This window comes from Daphnia magna, linkage group LG8 (genome assembly GCF_020631705.1).
Source record: "Daphnia magna isolate NIES linkage group LG8, ASM2063170v1.1, whole genome shotgun sequence".
NCBI lineage: Eukaryota > Metazoa > Arthropoda > Branchiopoda > Diplostraca > Daphniidae > Daphnia > Daphnia magna.
In genome coordinates, this window is record NC_059189.1 from 9,346,280 (window position 1) to 9,361,384 (window position 15,105).

Here is a 15,105-nt window from a genome sequence, read left to right on the forward strand (position 1 = left end):
ACACACACAGAGAAAAGGGATATTTACGGCTCAGATACGATTCGGAAAGATAAATGAACATAGAATCGTCATGACAGTAATCTCGGATGGAATTGGGACTTTCAAGCCTGAAACGATAACAACTTCGTGATACGAAAACTAGCCTATTATGTTGTACTCAAGAATGCAAGTTGTTGGAAGAAAAGAAAAAAAGACATTGATCAAAGAAGGATTCTCTTGTTACCAAGTGCTTATTATACAGTCCTCCATGAATCGGTGTCAACAGGTATCGAAGAACCAATGATTTCCGCAGGAATGATTCGTTGGGGAAACGTTAATCAAAAATTCGATCCTCTTCTTTTGACGTTTCCATGCAACCGAACGTCGTTCTTAGGGAGTTATCCTATTCTTACTACATCATCGATAAATTGAACTTTAACACTTCATCTGGACCAAACTGCTTGTTGTTTGTGGAGAACTGCTCTCGTGTGTGTTCATTTGAAGGCAGTTTTTAACAACGCCATTTTTGTTTCTATGACAACTGCTCCAGTATTTTGAGAAATGACACATCTCCATCATAGTCACACTTTTAATAAAAGACTTAAATTTTCAACTCTCGTAATTCAAATAAACCAATTTGTTTATTCCCACATCATAACCAATGCCCCACTAGCACCCACTTTGCACCTGCATCATTATACCCTCCGGATATCTAATATGTTTTGTTTGTTTTGTTTTTTGTTTTTTTTTTCAAATTCTAAACTGAATTTCTATACGGCCATGTTTTTAATATTCAACATATTCTACAAGTCTGGTGGTAGATGCTTCCAAAACACTTTGGAGGTGTCAACGACTCCCGCCGTTCCCGTGAATGTTTTGCAACAGTTGACGGCGGCAACTGCCGACATTCCTCCAATGGCGCATATAAACCGCCGCAAAGATAAAAATAAACAAATCCTTCGTGCTGTTTTTTTTCCCTACTTTTTCCTTTGATACGCCACGCTGATTTATGTCAGGCTTGATTCTATAGAAGCCCGCTGTTTTAACAGACAAAAGAGGGTGAGACGGCCGTCCTTCACGGTATCGTTCCCCTTGGCCGAGGAATGCGCCCGTTCACTTCTTTTTTTTTTTTTCTCTTTCTGGCACGTACTTTGGTATGCATAATTCACATATGTAGATGTCGTGACATTTTTTTTTTTTTGGGGGGGGGGAGCCATTATACAATGTTGAATATACATAAATTAGGGAAATTCATTTTCTCTGCCTAATGTTTTCATCCCGGTGCCGTATACGTTTGACTAATTCTTCTTTGTCAAAAGAAAAAAGTTTGAATTTACACCCATGTTTTTTTTTTTGTAATTTTTCTTTGGCGGGATTACTAAGCGATACTCCCATCCCATTTGATTGGCAATGGTAGATATGCAATTAAAAAAAATTCGAGATAAATATTTAAAAAATTGGACCCAATTGGCGGTACGGTAATAAAACAAAATCTGATTTGGAAATCTTTGACCTGTCGCCTATTTATCTAAAGGAGCTTCACTTGACTCTTGTTCTAAGTTTAACCCATTTACCTTCCCAACTTGGGATGCTCTCTTTCATTCCGACACATTTTCCATGACCTGTGGTAAACTTTGACCTCTCCCATCCGCCAGAGTTGATATTTTCAAACACAGATTTCATTGACCTTTCTTTCAAAATTGCCGGAAGAAGTCGACCTTGTTTAAGTTAGGAGTCAGTTTTGCTTGAACCGTCCACCTGTTTGCACAAAAAAACGGGGCTGTTGGTTAACATTATCCAAAAATGATTCGAACCAAAATGAAGTTCTTTATCTTGGCTGTCTGCATGTCGTGCTCTATGGGTAAGATTAGAAATCCATTTAAACTATTTGAAACATAAAAAATAATCAAAACGAAAACAAACAAAAAATGTCTAATTGATTTTCAATCATAAATTCAGCAATGCCAAAACGCCTGGCGTTGCAAAGGCCCATTTCATTTGCGCACAACTGGAACTCTCAACGGATACCACAAGAAAAAATCGTCGGAGGTTACATCGTGGCGCCCAATTCGCTTCCGTTCCAGGTGTCCATTCAACGCCGTCCCAGCCCTGGAGCCGACTGGATGCATTATTGCGGTGGCTCTATCCTCGATTCGAAATTCGTCCTCACCGCAGCCCATTGCGTCTCCGGGTATGTCCTTCTTTTTCAAAAATCGATTTGATTTTTGTTCTTTTTGGATTTTCGCTGATTATGCATAAGAGGATTGGATATTGACGGCCGTTTCTCATATAGGATTGATGCAAACAATTTGCGTGTGGTGGCCGGAGAGCACAGCCTATCGATTGAGAGCGGCCTCGAACAAAAATCCATGCCGGTGTCGGTCATCGTACACGAAAAATTCAATCCCGATACATTCCAGGATGACATCGCTCTCGTCTTTGTAAGCAATTTGATTACATCTTAACGTTTTACTTTTTTTTTTCTTCCTATTTGGCTCGTTATGCATTCTGCTCTTTTTCTTGTCTGAATTGATTCAAAGATGAAAAAGAATCCTTTGAATTTGAGCGTTCCCTCCGCCAAACCGATTAAGCTGCCGCCTCATGTATCCCAATACGATCCATTGCCTGGAACGCGTCTCAACGTTTCCGGTTGGGGATTCACAGAAGTAAGCATCTTTGAATATCTGTAAATGCATAAAATATCGCTGAATTCAGCATTTCTATCGTGTAACGTTTGATTTGTCTGGAATCAAATAGCCATCGCCTGGCTCCAGTGAAAGGCTTTCCGACGTCCTGCGCACTGTAAACATCGGCGTCATTTCAGATGGAATTTGCGACAAGACATATGGCGGATCTCCCTATCGCCCTATCGTGCTCCCTTCCATGCTGTGCGCTGGTGACATGACTAAAGGTCCGTTCAATCATTAAAAAAAAAACCTAAATCAAATAGAATCTACCAATTAAAGAAAAAATCAATTCTTAATTGAATTCCGGGTTATTGATTCATTCATTAGGTGGGATAGATTCTTGCCAAGGTGATTCTGGTGGCCCACTGTTCACAAGTGATGGCGATTCAGCTGTTCTTCACGGCATCGTCTCCTGGGGCGAAGGATGCGCCCTTGCATCGTTTCCGGGTATATTTAAACGCATTCATTTGCATATAGCTAATAAGTTGAAATGAAAGAACGCGATGAATCATTTTGGCGGGCTTCAATTTCAATGAATTTGATGTTTGTTTTTCTTCGTTTTTAAGGTATTTACACTCAGGTGTCTTATTACCTGGACTGGATGGCTGCCCAACGAGCCCATTTCAACTCTTTGCCACGTCCACTGACTTACCAATGTCAACACCCGATTACGCACATGTTTGGCCTTTGTCATCGCGTGACGAACGATACTGCCAAAGAGAAATAAAAAAAAAAAGAATCTATAATATAAAAACGTTAGCCCTCCGCCTGGTTTCCTTAATGCGGATTTATATACGAATTTCGCATTAGCGCTTCCGGCCATTAGAACTACATTCAATTTTTAAAAAATTCAGAGCGAATAGCTACAACGTTATACATATTTTCCTTTCGTCCAGGGGTTTATTAATAGGTACCATAACGTCAGATTTTTTTTTCCCACAAGTATAAATTGTAGCAGACCGAACTTAAATCTCCAAATCCAACTGGTGGGAAAAGCTAACGAACAACGGATTAACTGCTACCGGGAAAGAAATAATAATAAAAAATAAAAAATGTCCTTTCGTCTATACACAAATGCAAAGATTGAAAGGCAAGATATACGTATATAAAACACCTCCGCATGTATAATTTTTTTAACTACTCGACCCTCGCTGACTGGGTGGTCTGCAAAAAAAAAAAAAAATTGAATTTTCAACAAAAAAATAAAATGAAATAAAACGAAAATCACGTCGACGTGTACTATTATATGTGTACATATAGTAGTTCTGCCAATTTGATTATGATTCCTGGCATAAAACATTTCGAAAGCGGCACTAAAAATTGGCGAGTTATATATTCCATCACGAACAAACATCAAACACGCGTAGATATCAACAAACGAAAAGAACAAAGCAACCGTTGAAAATAGTCTATAGCCCAAGGTTCTTATGATATGAAATTTCGGTATAGAGCTTCCATAAACTGTTGAGTATATTTTGGTTTTTTTGTTTATTACGTTCTTGATTCAAGGCATCAAGATGACGACATCGCGCAATGGGCTCAGCACCGCATCAAGAAACGATACACGGAGACACACAAAAGGCCTTGGATGTTTGGAACCGGACAGAATAGAAGCTGATCTTTTAGACTTTAGATTCCCATCTCTTTTCATCATTTGGAACTTTGCTTTTGTTTCCTTTGTGTTTTTTGAAAACGATTCGTGGCCCGCCTGTTAAGGGCAAACGGGTCGCATAACATTACATTCATAGTCTTTGATGGTCGACTTTGAACCGTACACAAACGGCCCAGAAGAAAAAAGAGAACAAAGTAATGTGTTTTGACAGCGAGATGTAAGTCGTTCCGCCATGAGTTTTCAGTAAAAGAAAAAAGAAACACGAAAAATTTACATATTCCTTGTCACGTTTCGGCATTTTTGGCTGAGCCACACAACTTTCTCGCACACGTTTATGTTACATTACGTACACAGTCGGAGCGTTACAAATTTGTTTGGGCCTCAACTACACGACCCGTTGCTGCGATTCGCATCAGCTGAGCAAAAATAGTTTTTTAAAAAACACCCTTCTTCCAGACCAATGACGTTCCACTAACATATCCTGGATGATTTACATGTTTCCAAGAGTCAAAAGTGCCGTATACTCGGCCAATGTCCTTCCTGCTGCTGAAAGCGATAACGAAATTGATTTCTATTCGAATCGCATTTTCTCCGTACTGGAACGCTGGAACAAGAGAACGAAAGGATAATGCGCAGTCGTCAATAGATGAGCTGCTATTTTCCAGTTCGATAATATCGAATGAAAATATTAGAAAAACAAAAGAAATGCTAGCAGCGAAATCACGATGGTAGTTGACATGTGACAAACATCACGCAGTCACGATGATTGGGACAGTGTGTAACCAGTGTCAACAGGTCAGATTCTATACGCAGGTTACTTTAAAACATTTGAAATGTTTTGACAGTTCCTTATTTAGTTAATGACTCCCCAAAACCACTGGCATTACTACAATTGCTGCATGGATTAATACCTGGACTGCTCACACTCGTTTCATATTCGATGTGCTTTCATCAGTTAACGAGTAATTATAGGCTTATTAAGTTCGCTTGGGACGGCAGGACATCTTTTCCACGATCGTTTTGAATGGCCGTTTTTCTTTTCATTCCTTGTAAAAGGTATAAACCACAATCTTTAATCAAGTAAAAAAGTAAATTCGAAGAAACGCCAATTAACAAGAAGGAAATGGGCAGTTGGTTTCGCGTATCTACGAACTTTTCCACACACACACAACACGATGTCGTTATTTTGACGTTTAGAATCCTATTCTCTCTTTCCTTTCACTTGGCTTTTAATGTCCCTTCTATTTTTCTTCCTTTTTTTTTCAGGTGAAACGAAGTGACGGCGAAAAGATGATAGAAAAAAACACGAGACTGCGTAAAAACTGCGTGTGAAGTCGCAAAACGTAAAAATGATGGCAGCAACTCTCTTCTCTGTTGGAACGACCTATCATCAAAGCATTTTCTCCCCCCTTATTTTGCGTTCGCATGATTATTAACGAGCCATTCGTGTCACGAAACCCCCCCCGCGCGCTCGGTTGATTTCTGACCGCATTTTTCTTACAAAACAACACGAAACAGGATTTTTTTTTTTCTTTCGTTTTATTATTATGCCATTAATGTTGTTGTTGTTGTCGCCAGGCGGGACAGCCAATGAATTGTTTCGTCAGAGTAATAAAAATAAATTAAAACAAACAAAAAAAAAACGAATGGGTCCACCGTTGATCGCATCGCACTTTTATTTGTGTGTTTCACTGTACAAATTGAATAGTTTAAATTTAAAAAAAAATGAGAGGGAAAAAATCAAAACAAAGTTGATGGAAAAAGCAAAAAAAAAAAAAAAAATGGTCTCATGTGTGTAGGTACAATGGGGGCGGCAATAGCAAAATCAATCAGACCAAGACACGCACGCAGACAAACAAAACACGTTCAGACACGTATACTATCATTATTTATATATAGGCACTGAATGGCTCGCTTGGAGTTTTTTAAAAAAAGAAAGAAAACAATTGAAGGAAGGGAAGACACATAACAATCAGCGTTCGTCTTAATTTTTATTTTGAAATTCATCTACATCGATTTTTTGTTTTTTTTTGTGTAAACAAAAAAGGCGCGAACGTGAAACGTCATCCTCAAATGGGGTCGACATTTTTGTGCTCGATTGGAGAAAGGAAAGGAAATTGTTGTTGTCTTTTGAGTATCACTGGGAGAAAAACGGTCGTTTAAAAAGACGTCATTGAAGAGAAATGATTTTTTTAAATGGAAGCAATCCCCTTCCACAGGTGAAAAAAATGGTCCGCGATATTGGCAATCAATGGGGGGAAAACAAAAAAGGCAATCAACATTTGGCACACATTGTCGCACGTCATCGCAAACACAGACACATCAACTGGAAATAGATTTTTGAAAAAAAAAAAAAAAAATGAAATTGCTCTCATCACACACACACACACGTATTCAAATTATGGTAACCTCTTATTATTTTTTTTGTTTGTTTTTGTTTTCGTTTCCTTTTTATTACGAATAAGATAGCAAGATAATGAAAGATTGGCTCGATTATATATATATATAAAATATAGATACAAAGTTTTCACCTCGAAAATGATTTTTTTGTTGAAAGAATACAAGTACAAAAGGTGTGGTCAGACGGTAGTTTCGTTTCTTTTGAGAGGCTGCAGCGGTTGCAATTCGCGCTGCAAGTCGTTGTAATAGTCGTGATCGGAGCCTTCCTCTTCGGACGAGCGCTGCGTCAGGTAGCGCGGCCCGAAGGCGCCCGTCGGGAACTGGACGGTGGCCGAGCCGGACGACGAGGAAGAGGAGGAGGCCGTCGTGCCGACGCCCAGGCTGTTGACCGGTATGCCCAAGGTGGCGCCATTGCCGACGGGCAGGCCGCTAGAGACGGACGACGTCGGCGACAGCTGGTAGCTGGGCGACGAAGGATTGTAGAGCGTGTTGACGTCCTGATTGTTCATCATGTGATACTCGGGATTGTCCATACTGAGCGGCAACGTCGGATGCATGCCCGACATCCGCTTAATGGCCGGCAGGCTCTTGACAAAGTCCGGCATGGATCGCGCGTGATAATCTCCGCTGCTCAGATCTCCGTTATCTACGATCAACCAAAAAATATTTAAAAAAAAAACAAAATACAAAAACTGTTACACTGTTGCCAGTTTTATTTTTGGATTTTTTACGACGTCGTTTTTCTTTAGTTTTTATTGAATCTCGTGAACGAAAAAAAAATAAAATAAAACAACGATCGTGAAAAGACTTGTTACCTCCTAGTTTGGCGTCGCCAATCAGATCCATGTAACCAGCATGGTGAGGCTGAGTCGACTGAGGTGATGGCATCAGGTAGTCATCTTCGTCAACAGGTAGATCCAATTTCAGATTGCCCACTCGCGCTCCCGTCTTGACACCGGGCAGATAATGCGGCAATCGCCTGTCTTCCATCGCCGCTTCTAATTCTTTAAATTCAACACACACACACACACAGACACACACGGAAATTAATTTGAATTCAATTTCAATCAATCAGTTTGATTTACCTTTGCCGATGAGCTGCAACGGATCGCTGCAGTAGCGCAGACTGGGCCCGCCGCTGTCGCGCGAATGTTGCTGTTGCAGCTGCTGCGACGGATGAAACCCGCCGGGATGGTGGCCGACGGGTAGACCGGTCAGGTGGTGGGGGTGGTGGTGCTGGCCGACGGCGCCCATCCTCGTCGAAGAGGACGGACTGGCCGTCCTGTGACTGCCCTGACTGGAGAAGCCTTCAGCGCCGTAAACGCCAGCGTGTTCCGACCCGTTGGCGATGCTGCTGCCACCGCCGCCGCCCGTGCTGCTGGCCGCGTATTTCTTGACGGGGGTAGGTGGCGGTAGCGGCGTGTCGGACGTCACGTTCGAACCGGAAGGCAACGGGCATCTCGATTTCGGTTGCAAATATTCTTCGGCATCCATTATGACTTCCGGGCCGTCCATCGACGACGACAAATTCCGGATCAACTCTTTTTCATCCTACGTAGAATAGGTGCGACATTGTCAAATTTTTTTAAATCGCCGTCTTAATTTTTTTGATGATAATTTTATTCAAATTTAAAAAAAAACGAAAAAAAAACAAAAGAAAAACGCACCTGAGGAGAGTAGGAAGGGAGGCGCATCAATTTATCGCCCGGAATGACCAGATAACGACCCGGATCGCGAGCCATTTTGGCAAACTCATCGGCCAGCTCTTTGAAACTGGGTCGGCTTTCGGCGTCCAGCATCCAGCACTTGATCATAATCATGTAGACGTCGATGGTGCAGGTGGGCGGCTGCGGCAGCCGTTCGCCTTTCTCCAGCAAATCGGGCACTTCGCGGGCCGGCACGTTCTCGTACGGCCGGCCGCCGTACGTCAGCAGCTCCCAGACGGTGACGCCGAAGGCCCAGACGTCGCTCTTGTGCGTGAAAATGCGGTGCTGGATGCACTCGAGGGCCAGCCACTTGATGGGCATTTTGCCACCGGCCGCTTTGTACTCGTCCTCGTTGATGTCCAGCAACTTGGCCAGCCCGAAGTCGGTGATTTTGACGCAGGCCGGATTTTGAACGAGCACGTTGCGGGCGGCCAGGTCACGGTGGACCAGCCGCCGTTCCTCCAGGTAGGCCATGCCGCGGGCGATCTGCGTGCACCAGTTGAGCAGCGGCTTGGAGCCGATCTTGTCGCGGTTGTTGCGCACGTAATCCAGCAGGCAGCCGAGCGGCATCAACTGGGTGACGAGCATCATCTGCGACGTCATGCAGACGGCCAGCAGTTGGAGCAGGTTGGGATGCTCCACGCTGGCCATGATGTAGGCCTCGTCGAGGATTTCGCGGTTGGTGTTGGAGCCGGTGCCTTCGCGCAGCACTTTGATGGCCACCGGGATTTTGACGTTCTCGCCTTCCGGCACCCAGACGCCCTTGTAGACGGTGCCGAAGGCGCCGTAGCCCAGGATGCCTCCCCGTCTCAGTTCGGCCTCTTTGACGATGCGCAGTTTGGCCAGGTTGGGCTTGACGTGGCTGGGCCGCAGCGGCTCGCTGTCCTCGTAGCCGCTCATGACCATCGTCATCTTGGCCGTGTTCTCTTTCGACTTGGCCCGCTGGTGCCAGTGGTAGCCGAAGCAGGCCAGGAAGACGCCGAGCAGCGTGACGCAACCGATGACCCCTCCCAAGATGGCGGCGATGTGCTCCTCGTCGCCGTTCACCAGCGGATTGACCACCGGCTCTTTGGCGCAATACGGGTCGCCTCCGTCGGCCGGAAAGATCTTGTGCGGCGCTTCGGCCGGACAATTGGCCGTGCAGTTGAACTGCGTCGCGTTCGTCAGCGGCTCCATCACGCCCGGCCACAGGTAGACGCGATAATTTCGGCAGCTCTGGCACTGATTGACGTTGGGTCCGCTGCATCCGCGGCATTCGCTGGCGCACCTCGAACACTCGTGTCTCTCTTCGTCGGCGTAATGATCCTGAGGACATTCGTCCTCGCATTGCTCGCCTCGTTTGTATTTGACACATTCTTGGCACACCTGCGCACCAGGGAATTTTTTTTTTTTTACAAATTAAACAATGAGTGAGAAATAGTTTCAGCACAAGAGAAACGAGTTGCATTTGGAATTTTAGAAATTGTTTTTTTTTTTTTTCTTTCTAGAAATTCTTTTGTTTTTTTTGTTTGTTTTTTTTTTTATCGATTGGAACGCGAAGACGGACGCACGTCAACGAGCGCCAAAAACTCGTAAAGTAAGTCTAATAAAATGTCACGTTGGAAATTGAAGTGAAAAAAAAATAAAAATAAAAATAAAACTAAAGAGATACGAGATCTGGCAACAGCGGGTGGTCGTGCGAACCAAAAAGACTAGTTATTGCTCTCAGCTGACGGCGGTTGGCGCTTTCCTTGTGTTTCTCTTTCGGGAAAAAAAAAAAGAGCGATGATGTTATCAAAACTAACCTGTTCGTGAAAGCCGTAACCGATGCACCTTTTGCATCGCGGATGGCATTTGCGACAGACGGCTTTGCCGGCCAACGGTTTCAGCGGCCCTTGCTCCTGCGGTCCAACCCATTCGTAGTAATAACCATCTGGGCACGTTTCGTTCTTTTTCAGGCAATGATCCTGAAACGACAATTTCTAATTAGAAACACTTCACTTTTATTTTAATTTTCAATTTTAGGGAAAGCGTTGGAATATGCAAATTTTTTTTTCGAATACTGACCACTTCAACATCGCCGTTGATGACAGCCTTTTCGCAAGAGTGGCAACCTCGCGGACCAATGTTGTTTTCTGGTCCGGTGCAACCACCGACGCAGTTATCGTGACACGACACGCACTCGCCGCTGTCGTTGAACTTGCTGGTCGGACAGGCCGGCACGCAGTACGGCCCGTCTTTGACGTGTTTGCAAACGGTGCAGTTGCCAGGGCCCGGGCCTGTGCACGTCTCCTCGCACTCGTGGTGACAATGTTTGCACAGTTTCGGCGTCAGCTCGTAAATTCTATTGGCGTTCAATTAGCATAAATGAATGATTTGGGCTGGCCAAACAAAAAAAAGAGCAAAAACAAATCTATCAGAAAAAAGAAATGGGAATGAAAAACTGACCCCAAATTCAGATCGCAACTCTCGACGCACGTTTCGTCCAGCTGGAAATGGGCGCAGGAAAGGCACTCGTTGGGTCCCAGGCCCCAGCATCCCTCGACCGAACACTGGGCACTGCAGACCAGGCCCGACTCTTGGCACTGCTGCGACACCTTGTTGTTCTGCAACAGCGTGCCGTGCAGCTGCGACTTGATGATCTTCGTCCAGCTGATGCTCTCGGCGAAGCAGAGCTCCTTGTTCTCCAGGATGGTCACACTGCCGGCCCGGATCATCTTCAGCGAGCGCAGGTGCAGCGAGTTGAGCGACGTCTTGACGATGTACAAGGCCGAGAAGTACTCGGTCAACTGGCGTCCGCCGATCGTCTCCAAATTTCGAAAGTAGGACAAGTTTTTGAAGTCCGGGTGCGACGCCTGCACGTTGATGAACCCCGTGATTTCCTGCAAGGTGGAGAAGATCTCGAGCCGGTCGGGATGGAGCCGCGGGTAGCGCGGGCCGAACGTGAAATTCGGATAGATCTGCTGGAAGCCGCCGAACGAATGGTCCAGGATCGAGATGGATCCTTCGATGACGGTGCAATCGCGGAAGCTCTCGATGTTGCCCGCGTGAACGATGTCGACGCCCTGGCACGTCTTGGGGCACGGCCCGTCGCAGACGACGCACTCGCCGTTGACGGCCTTCTTCTTGGCCGGGCAAATGCGGACGCAGGCGCCGTTGTCCTTCAGCAAATGCTCGGGACACGTTTTGACGCAGGTGGCGCCATAGGCGTACTTGCCTTCCGGGTTCGTCTCCCACGAGTACGTGATCGGATTGTAGCGCTGCATGGCCGGACATTCTTGATTGCAAACGCCATCGTCGAAGAAATTGCGACAAGCCTGTTGATGCATCGAGCGATTTTTAAGCCAAACGAGCAATTTAGAAACACAAATAGAAACAAAAGGGAAGACGTTGACAGGTTGACGGGCTGACGGGCACAAGAGATAACTATCGCCAATCGGGTTTGGAATGTCAAAACGGTAGGTGTAGGACGCACACGAAAAACAACATTCATTGACGTACCAGACAATCGCTTTGTTTGGGGCCGGTGCAGCCGCCGGCGCAAAACAAGTGGCAACATTCCCGCGGCCTCGGTCCGAAACAGCGTCCTTGATGGCACTGAGGGCTGCAATTGATCTTGGAGAACTTCTGGCAATTTTCGGGGCCTTCGCCCCAACAGCCGGCCTCGCACGATTCGTGACACGCCGGGCATTCGCGCTCCGGCTCCGTGAAATTGTAGACGTTGATGATCTTGGAGCCGGTGCCCGTGATGATCTCTTCCCAGTTGATGGTCTTCATGTGGCACAGGTTGTAGTTGTTGAACAAGCCGCAACTACCGGCCAGTATGTCTGCGCGTGACGCAAACAAATCCAATTCGAGTGTGTTTAAAAACAATTGGCAATTTTTAGACATTGAATCGAAATCGAAATACCTCTGAGGGCGGGCATTTCTAAATTGTGCATCTTGGACAAGGTGACGACCAGGGCGAATTCCTCGTCGTGGACGCTCAGTTTGAACAGCGTCCGTCCGCGGATGATCTGCAGAGCCGGCAGGACGATGCGCTTGACGTCGACGTGCGAGATGAGCACGTAGCCCGTCACCTCGCGGATGTGCTGCAGGAACGTCAGGTCCAGGTGTTCATCCTGCAGCCAAGTCAGCTCCAGGTTGCCGTCGACGTACGTGCAATTGGTGTAGCGGTCGCGCAAGTTACGGTAGTGATGCTCGCGATTCGACGGTACCGACATGCGGCCATTGGTACCGATGCAAACTGAACGAGTACAATGGGTTAAGGGGTTTTGATTTTCAATCAACATTGGCGATTTTTAAAAAGGTCCATTTGTTTACGTGTCAGTGCGAAAAAACGAGACTTACCTTGGCGGAAATGAATCATGACCAAAATAAATACGAATGCGATCCACTTACTTTTGCCTTTAAAGACATCGTTGGCTTTATCAGCGGGACTAGGATTGGTGGCGTTGGCTGCTGGTCCAGCGGCCGAGCTGATGGGCCGATACAATAGCAAGACGACACTCAAGTAGAACACGGCCTTTGAAAGCCAACGTAATTTTGGCCCGCGCGTCAACGACATTCTCAGTGCATTTTAAGTCGCAACGTCTCGTTCTAATCATTTAATTCATTTAACACGTTAATTTTTTGGGGTTTAAACTTAAAACATTCGACGGAAAAATAAAAAAGAAAAGTAACCGACATTTCAACTTTTCTTTTTCGAGGAAATTGAATTCAATGGCTCGAGGTGGTCTGGTTTAGAGATCATGTCCGTGTCTTACAATTGCCAACTGGTGGCCAGTAGCGTGGGAACAAAAATGGTGTTTTTTTTTGCGGCATATCAGAGAACATTATCCGATAGCGAAAAGAGGAAAGAAATAAAATGTCCACCCGAGTGAACGTACCGCGCCCCTAGTTGCCATTATTATTATTTTTCTTTCATCTTTTATTCGAAAGACGTGTCAACAGCCACCCGACGGAGAAATTTTCATATGAAAAAGGCAGTCAAGCATCAATAAAAACGGCGCCATTTGAATATGATTGCGTGTGTCTGTTTTGTTCCCCCCCCCCTATTTCGTGAGGTACGCGTCCTTGGATTTGAAAAAAAAAACACCTGTAAATGCAATTGATTCATTTCTTTCGAATTGTTTTTCGAAGAATTCACGAGAGAATGGCCCCGCCTCTGCTCATTAGCCTTTTCAATTGCTGCAATCCGGCAATGCCACATCTTTGTAACGCAATTCAACATTCCAACATTTGTTGTTGCAGAAAAAAACCCCAAAAAATTCGTTTCCAAATCGAAACAAAGTGCGTGTTAAAGAGGAATGTTCCTCTTCTTCTTCGCCAGCGGAAACATTCAGACACACACACACACAGAGAGAGAGAGGCGCGTCTTAAGAGTTATAAGAGAGAGAGAGAGACCTAACAACAGTTGCGCAGGGCCAATCGAGAAAAATGATGATGATGAAGCGGAGGAAGCAACCAAACATGGCCTCAGGCATTTTACCTTCATGCTGGGCACCGTGTGTTCAGTTCACGATGCCTCGCAGCTAACCAACAAAAAATGGGGTTTTCTCTTTAGAATATTCTTAGCTGAGAGGAGCGCGCGCAGCGACCCCCTGCGGACAAGGTTCTCTTCCTATCCGAGTAGTCGAAGAAGAAGAAGAACACGAAGAAAAGAGGGAGGTGGGGTGGGGAAAGAAAATTGGGGTCGCTTAGCCTCAGGCAAACCGAACACGAGGTTTTTCTTTTCCCATTTAATTTCCTTCTTCTTCTTCTTCTTCTTACCTGGTTTCTTAGTGGTAAGTGCCAGCCTATGGCCGATGGTGTTCCTCAAAGTTCTTTCAGCTTCAAACACACAGCGACCCTATTTTCTTTTAGGGGCGTTGGAGGCTTTTGAAAAAAATAATAAATAAATAAATAATAACAAAGTCAAGTCAAGTAAAAAAAACAGCTGGACAGTGATTGCATAGTGTGTAGCTCTTTGGTCAGCCAGGAGAAAAAAAAGGCGCCTTGGCCAGTTTGGCCGGCAGCTGAAAAAGGCGGCCTCGAAGAGTACATCATCATTATGTTTCAAAATTAAAAAAAAAAATGGTAGATGAAGACAAGGTCGAACGTTCATCTTCTTCGAAAAAATGATTTAACTACACCGAGTTTCGAGATGAAACAATTCTTTGAGACGCCACACGTTTTGGCTGGTCACATGCAAATGAAGCCATTTTCGGTCTGAAAAATTCCATCTGATGATGATGATGCTGCAAGGCAATACCGCCTTTTTTTTTTTTTTCAAGCCTTGAAATAGAGAAAGAAAAAAGAAATCCTCGTCTCTTTTTATAGTGTGGCCCGGCTGTGTCGTGAAAGATATGACGGCCGGCCGAGACATTCCAAGGCATGCGGCTCACGATGGCGGCCGTGAATTGAGGCCCCTGGGCGCGCGCCTTTGTTATTTCACATCCCCTCTGCCCCTTTTTAATTTTTCAACAAGTCCCATCTATTCCGAATCTAGAAATCTCGGTTGCTACAAATAATAATAATAAAAAAAGAAAGAGATGTGAGATGGCCGACGTCCAGGGGCCGGCTTTAAATGCCTTTGTTTTGTTAGGTTTCTTCGCCGCCAACCGATGACGGACGCTGGTCAAAGTTGGATGAAAAAAACGTGTGATGTTTACGATGCAGCCGCAGTTTCGTCTTTTCTTTTCATTTTAACCGACTCGATTGTATAAAAAAAAAAAGAACGGGGGCCGTCATTCGAGACGAA

At 45.0% G+C, this 15,105-nt stretch overlaps 2 protein-coding genes and 1 long non-coding RNA gene across 6 annotated transcripts in view; 2 read left to right on the forward strand and 1 right to left on the reverse strand.

Annotated features, from left to right (window-relative positions):
* Positions 1-1,270: 1,270 nt before the first annotated feature.
* On the forward strand, positions 1,271-3,420 carry LOC116929467 (trypsin-1). The gene is made up of 7 exons (XM_032936724.2): positions 1,271-1,840; positions 1,939-2,170; positions 2,273-2,420; positions 2,520-2,645; positions 2,737-2,890; positions 2,994-3,113; positions 3,233-3,420. The coding sequence occupies exons 1-7, from the start codon at positions 1,783-1,785 to the stop codon at positions 3,391-3,393; spliced, it is 999 nt and encodes a 332-aa protein (XP_032792615.2). The 5' UTR covers positions 1,271-1,782; the 3' UTR covers positions 3,394-3,420.
* Positions 3,421-4,999: 1,579 nt separating this feature from the next.
* LOC116929522 lies at positions 5,000-6,103 on the forward strand. Of its 2 annotated transcripts, XR_004397944.2 has the most exons (3): positions 5,000-5,073; positions 5,136-5,334; positions 5,545-6,103. It is a non-coding gene; the product is annotated as an uncharacterized LOC116929522 (long non-coding RNA). The 2 variants fall into 2 exon arrangements; XR_006650680.1 differs by having other exon boundaries at positions 5,026-5,334.
* Positions 5,930-15,105, reverse strand: part of LOC116929417 (epidermal growth factor receptor) — a 29,149-nt gene continuing 19,973 nt past the window's right edge. For 2 of the 3 annotated variants that reach the window (XM_045178278.1, XM_045178279.1), the window contains exons 2-11: positions 12,765-12,962; positions 12,274-12,609; positions 11,865-12,190; positions 10,812-11,680; positions 10,431-10,707; positions 10,169-10,330; positions 8,346-9,749; positions 7,764-8,229; positions 7,494-7,682; positions 5,930-7,324 (exon numbers count right to left, since the gene is read on the reverse strand). In XM_045178278.1, coding sequence (XP_045034213.1) covers positions 6,858-7,324; positions 7,494-7,682; positions 7,764-8,229; positions 8,346-9,749; positions 10,169-10,330; positions 10,431-10,707; positions 10,812-11,680; positions 11,865-12,190; positions 12,274-12,609; positions 12,765-12,930 — 4,662 coding nt within the window. In that variant the 5' untranslated portion in view covers positions 12,931-12,962 and the 3' untranslated portion in view covers positions 5,930-6,857. The remainder of the gene's footprint in view (positions 7,325-7,493; positions 7,683-7,763; positions 8,230-8,345; positions 9,750-10,168; positions 10,331-10,430; positions 10,708-10,811; positions 11,681-11,864; positions 12,191-12,273; positions 12,610-12,764; positions 12,963-15,105) is intronic. The other variant, XM_045178280.1, reaches the window with a different exon arrangement.

Coding starts and splice junctions, on each gene's coding strand:
- LOC116929467 (XM_032936724.2), top strand. CDS start 1,783: ATGATTCGAACCAAAATGAAGTTCTTTATCTTGGCTGTCTGCATGTCG. Junction 1,841..1,938: donor CTGCATGTCGTGCTCTATGG/GTAAGATTAGAA, acceptor TCATAAATTCAG/CAATGCCAAAACGCCTGGCG. Junction 2,421..2,519: donor ATGACATCGCTCTCGTCTTT/GTAAGCAATTTG, acceptor ATTGATTCAAAG/ATGAAAAAGAATCCTTTGAA.